This window comes from Pelobates fuscus, chromosome 3, assembly GCF_036172605.1.
Source record: "Pelobates fuscus isolate aPelFus1 chromosome 3, aPelFus1.pri, whole genome shotgun sequence".
In the NCBI taxonomy this organism is placed as follows: Eukaryota; Metazoa; Chordata; class Amphibia; order Anura; family Pelobatidae; genus Pelobates; species Pelobates fuscus.
The window spans coordinates 415,630,508-415,636,835 of NC_086319.1; the positions used below are offsets into that span (position 1 = coordinate 415,630,508).

Sequence of the window (6,328 nt, forward strand, 5' to 3'; positions counted from 1 at the left end):
CGTGCTAATGTGCAGGACCATACTTAGAATGTTGGTCCCTGCACATGGTGACAGAGTGCCCTGTGTGATAAGTGAGAAGGAAAAAGGGAAAAAGGGTTTACACTCCTGGCAGTCAGCATACAATCCAATTCCCCCAATAGCGAGACGACACTTCGTTTTGAGGGTCAAGCAGAAATCTCACTGTACTGGCACATACAGTCTCTTTTATTCCCAATCCACAAACATAGTACAGCCCACAGGGTTTTACAGAACAACCAATCAATCTGTACAATACACACAGACACTCCCACACAAAATCCTCCCCTCTGCCTGTAATATGATTACTGAACACAATGGGTAATCTCATTATCACAGGCAGAGGAATACAGTTTTATAAAACACATCACAGGTATCCCAAAACATGCAATAACCCCATATATATCCTCAGAACCGGGGGATCTGGGTGAACCACATATCCAAAATTCACCCAGATCCGTTCAGTAGTTTGGAAGATACAGTTCAATGCAGATTCCGCAGAACATATACAGATTATATCAAAAATAATTACTGTATAATGTGTCCCCGGTTGTATAGTTTAAAACCACTGCACAATGTCTTTGTGCACCAAATACCGGCGAGATGGCACCGTGTAGAAAAGTCACAACAGTTTCTGTGAGTTAAAATGGCCGCCATCCATTGTTCTCACCATGTGCTTCATCCATTGTTCTCACCATGTGCCTCTGATACATGAAATGGTGGCCACCCAGTAACTCCACAGTATGTCCCCAGATGGTTCTTAAAGGGCCAGTAGCAGCATAATACAATACAACATGCCCAACTATTGCATACCAAAAGTACAAATTTACCAGGGGCCATAGTCAGCAGGTAGGAGGCGGGCAACCAGGCTCCTCCAGTGGACAGTGGCGAGGTTGGTTTCGCCACAGGAGTCATTATCAGACTGGAGCAGTTTAAATGGAGTCCAAGAGAAATTGGATTATTTCAAAGTTTCGCTTCTAAAGGCAACAGAAAATTGCATTAGGCTTGTCAGTAAAATCAACAAATTTAAGAAACCACTGTGGTACTCCGCAGATGTGGCCAAAATAGTAAAAAACTAAAAGTTAGCATTTAGTAATTAAAAAAAAAAAAAAACAGAGTGAAGAAGACAGACAGATCTGTAAGATTAGGCAGAAAGAGTTGGTTGAGTTGACATTGCTTACCTAGATTTCAGTAAGGCTTTTGACACTGTTGCACATAGAAGGCTTATCAATAAACTGCAATCTTTAAGTTTGGATTCCAATATTGTTGAATGGGTAAGGCAGTGGCTGAGTGACAGGCAACAAAGGGTTGTAGTCAATGGATTATTTTCGAAGTATGGGCTTTCTACCAGGGATCTTTACTTGGACCTATTCTCTTTAATGTTTTTATTAGTGATATTGCAGAAGGTCTTGATGGTAAGGTATGTAACAGAGTTGATGTTCCAGGAAGGATAAGTCAAATGGCAAATGATTTAGGTAAACTATAAAAATGGTCAGAGCTGTGGAAACTGACATTTAATGTGGATAAGTGCAAGATAATGCATCTTGGACGTACAAACGCAAGGGCAGCATATAGAATACTTGATATAGTCCTAGATTTCAGTAAGGCTTTTGACACTGTTGCACATAGAAGGCTTATCAATAAACTGCAATCTTTAAGTTTGGATTCCAATATTGTTGAATGGGTAAGGCAGTGGCTGAGTGACAGGCAATGGAGGGTTGAAGTCAATGAAGTATATTCAAAGCATGGTCTTGTCACCAGTGGGGTACCTCAGGGATTTGTACTTGGACCCATTCTCTTTAACCCCTTAAGGACTGGTTCAGGACCGTCACCGTAAACATCCCCTTGAGGACCGGTGACGGTCCTGAACTGTCATAACGGTATTAAGCACTTAGCTGATCGCCGCCGTTCCCCTGGCGGCGATCGGTGTTGCTCCCGGTCCGGTGGACTGCTAACCGAGTGGTCACATGGCCGCAATAGCTGCCTGTGTATCTGCCTTCAGGAGGACTATCTGTGCTGACAGACAATCTCCCTGCAAGTGTAAAATTAAAAAAGTAACAAAAAAAAGAAATCAGTGTAAAAAATAAAATATCTGTATATATATATATAAGATTTATATACATGTATTATATCTATGTATAATATGTATATATATCTTATATACATAATGTCAAACTAAGTGTATTTTTATATTTATATATACATATATTAATATAAAAATACACTTATAATTAAATTACACACATATATATAATATAAATAATAACTATATATTGTAAAAATATAAACAATAAGTAATGTATGTAAATAAACAAAAATAATACAACATATACATATGTACATATACACGTAGACTTCAAATATATAAATATGTATATATTTTTAAATTCTATGTGCATATTTATGTAATTTTGTTACATAATTAAGTAATTTTATTGATTGCAATTTGAGGAACAGGCCTGACAACCCAGGCCGAAAGTCCAGAGAATTTAATTTGATAGCACTGTGTTTAACCCTGTAACTTTCTATGACACCCTAAAACCTGTACATGGGGGGTACTGTTTTACTTGGAAGACTTCACTGAACACAAATATTAGTGTTTCAAAACATATCACAGCGATGATATTGTCAGTGAAATTGACGTTTTTTGCATTTTTCACACACAAACGACACTTTCACTGATGATATCATTGTTGTGATATGTTTTACTGTTCTGAAACACTAATATTTGTGTTCAGCAAAGTCTCCTGAGTATAACAGTAACCCACATATAGAGGTTTTATTGTGTTTCTGAAAGTTACAGGGTCAAACATAAGGCTTGATTTTGCTTTTTTTTACTTTGAAATATGCCAGATTGGTTATGTGCCTTTGAGAGCGTATGGTAGGCCAGGAATGAGAGTTACCCCCATGATGGCATACCATTTTCAAAAGAAAACAACCCAAGGTATTGCAAATGGGGTATGTTCAGCCTTTTATAGTAGCCACTTAGTCACAAACACTGGCCAAAGTTAGCGTTCATAATTGTTTTTTGCATTTTTAACACACAAACAAATATAAATGCTAACTTTGGTCAGTGTTTGTGACTAAGTGGCTACTAAAAAAGACTGGACATACCCCATATTGAATACCCTGGGTTGTCTACTTTAAAAAAATATGTACATGTGAGCTGTGATTCTGGGATTTATGACAGATAACAGTGTTACAATGTAACTATTGATACATCTTAAAAAATATATATTTTGAAACAGCAATTTCCTACTTGTACTTATAGCCCTATAACTTGCAAAACAAAAGCAAAAAAGCACGTAAACAATGTGTGTTTTTAAACTCAGGACACAATTTTGAATCTATTTAGCAATTTTTTCATTAGCTTTTGTAGATAACTAAAAAAAATTTCAAGCAAAATTTCAAAAACATGTATTTTTAAAAAAAATTGCGACCATATTCTATTATTTTTTTAAAGTAAAATATATGACATGATACAAATAATGGTATGTAAAGAAAGCCCTTTTTGTCCTGATTAAAAACAATGTATAATTTGTATGGGAACCGTAAATGTGAGAGCAGAAAATTACAGCTAAACATAAATACCACAAAAGTGTTAAAGCAGCTCTGGTCCTTGACGTACAAGATGGTCAAAACAGTCTGGTACTTAAGGGTTTAATATTTTTATTAGTGATATTGCAGAAGGTCTTGATGGTAAGGTGTGTCTTTTTGCTGATGATACTAAGATAACTAACAGGGTTCATGTTCCAGGAGGGATAAGCCAAATGACAGATGATTTAGGTAAACTAGAAAAATGGTCAGAGTTGTGGCAGCTGAAATTTAATGTGGATAAGTGCAAGCTAATGCATCTTGGATGTAAAAACCCAAGGGCAGAGTACAGAATATTTGATAGAGTCCTAACCTCAACATCTGAGGAAAGGGATTTAGGGGTAATTATTTCAGATGACTTAAAGGTAGGAAGACAATGTCATAGAGCAGCAGGAAATGCTAGCAGAATGCTTGGTTGTAAGAGGGAACTACTCATGCCAATGTACAGAACACTGGTGAGACCTCATTTGGAGTATTGTACGCAGTATTGGAGACCGTATCTCCAGATGGTTCCATGGATTACAGGATAAAACGTACCAGGAAAGGTTAAAGGATCCTAACATGTATAGCTTGGAGGAATGACGAGACAGATGGCATATCCTAGCTATAGGATAAGGCCAGGGACTTATGAAAGTATTTAGAAAATTGGGCAGACAAGATGGGCCAAATGGTAATTATCTGCCGTCACATTCTATGTTTCTGTGAGTTTTGTTTCAATTTTTAATTTCAATGTAGATGTTTTGAGATCAGTGTTGTAGTAGTAGCAAAGGAAATGATTGGTATTAGTTAGTTTAATGAGGCTTTGGTTGATGGTGCTGAGAGTTGTCAGAATACAGAATGAAATGAGAACATTTAAATAAGCATTCTGGGTACCATCATTACTTAAAAGTTTGATCAGCTTTGGACTTTTGTACATTCTGTGTTTTCTTCCTGTTTACATCTCTTTAGTTTTGCTTAAAAAAACAGTTTTGCAGCTTTCAGCAGAAGAAGTGAGTGGGTGATGAATAGCATTTTTAAATCTTAGTATGTCTTGGTGTGTGTGTGTATGAGTGTTATATTTGTGCATGCAGAAATGTGTCTATGTGTTTCATTTCATATTAGATGTAATGATTTGAATACATATATATATATATATATATTTTCACCTTTAGCTTCTCTTCAAGATACGTTTCATTATTGCTCCTCTGATTTGTTCATTTCTCAGACTGTATAAAATGGGATTTAATAATGGGGTAACTATAGTGTAAAGCATCGAAACCAGCTTTTGTAGACCCAAGTATTCCTTTTTAGATGGAACCAAGTAATTACATAATAAAGTTCCATAATATAAACACACCACGGTCAGGTGGGAACTACAGGTGGAGAAGGCCTTCTGTCTCTCATTGCTGGTGGAGATTCGGAGGATGGTAAGAAAAATACTGATGTACGTCTTAGTGATAAAGGCAAATGGGAAAAATGCAAAAAAGGTTAACATGACAATTGTTAATATTGTATTAGTCATGCCATTAGAACAAGAAAGTTTAAGAACTGGAATCAGATCACAGAAGAAATGATCAATTATATTGGAACCACAAAATGTCATTTGGCTTAAGATAAGAATATGAGGCAGAGCAATTAGAATTGCTAATCCCCAAGATGACATTACAAGATAAACACACATTTTAAGTTCCATAATAGAGGAATAACGCAGTGGGTTACAGATGGCCAAATATCGATCATAGGACATTACTGCGAGCAGTAAACATTCAGCCGTAACAAATAGAGAAACAAAATAGAATTGTATGAAGCAGCCAGCAAGAGACATGGTGATGCCTTCCTTTAATATAATGTGGAGCATTTCAGGTACAATGGTTGTGGTGAGTAGAATGTCACTAATAGACAAGTGACTGAGGAAGAAGTACATGGGAGAGTAGATGTATGGAGATGTTACCACCAATGAGATAATCATGGCATTTGTAGACAAAGTCACAATGTAATTGATTAGAAACAGATTAAAGAGCACGATTTTAATGTTGTGGATGTTTTCGAATCCTAGAATCCTGAATTCCTTGATAATGGTCATGTTAATGGGATGCTCCGACTTTTTTATTGAACAGAAAAAAAAAACATTAATAAAAATTGCAAAAAAAAAGCAAACAGTTACATATCTGGAAGAATACATTAAAAAAGGACTATAAAACATAGAAAATCACCTTTAGTACTGCTATGTTTTCTTTTAAAAGTACATTCAAAATGTACCAATTAGCATCACAATCCAGTTTAGTCAAGACACAACACACTGGATGATTGGCTGACTGAAAGTGAGTCAATATAGAGAAACTGGGTAACAATTTAATTTGTTTTTTTCAGCCCTCATAAACACACAATATGTTATTTATACAGTGGATCATTAAACATAATATTACAATTTTGGGAAGTAACATTTTCTCTTTAAAGTCACCAATTTACATGCTTTAATGAAGATGCCAACAAGGTGATTATTATCAAAAATTGATCAAGGTTGGGTGATGCTTTATTAGCATTACTGGTTATTATAACGTTAACGTTCTAGATGTGCTTCAATTTGAATTAATCTTTCTCAACCTTTTTGATTAATCATGTTCTATACTTTATTATTACTATTAACTTTTTTTTTTTTTTTTTTTGAAGCAACATTAGCTTTAGTTAAACCTAATCAGATATTGGTGTTTTTGGAAAAGTGCTGTTCAGTAAATGCATC

The 6,328-nt window shown here is 35.5% G+C and overlaps 1 protein-coding gene across 1 annotated transcript; it reads right to left on the reverse strand.

The window, feature by feature from the left end:
- Positions 1–4,756: 4,756 nt before the first annotated feature.
- Positions 4,757–5,671, reverse strand: LOC134602063 (olfactory receptor 5V1-like). The gene has a single exon (XM_063446562.1). The coding sequence runs from the start codon at positions 5,669–5,671 to the stop codon at positions 4,757–4,759; it is 915 nt and encodes a 304-aa protein (XP_063302632.1).
- Between the last annotated feature and the right edge of the window lie 657 nt (positions 5,672–6,328).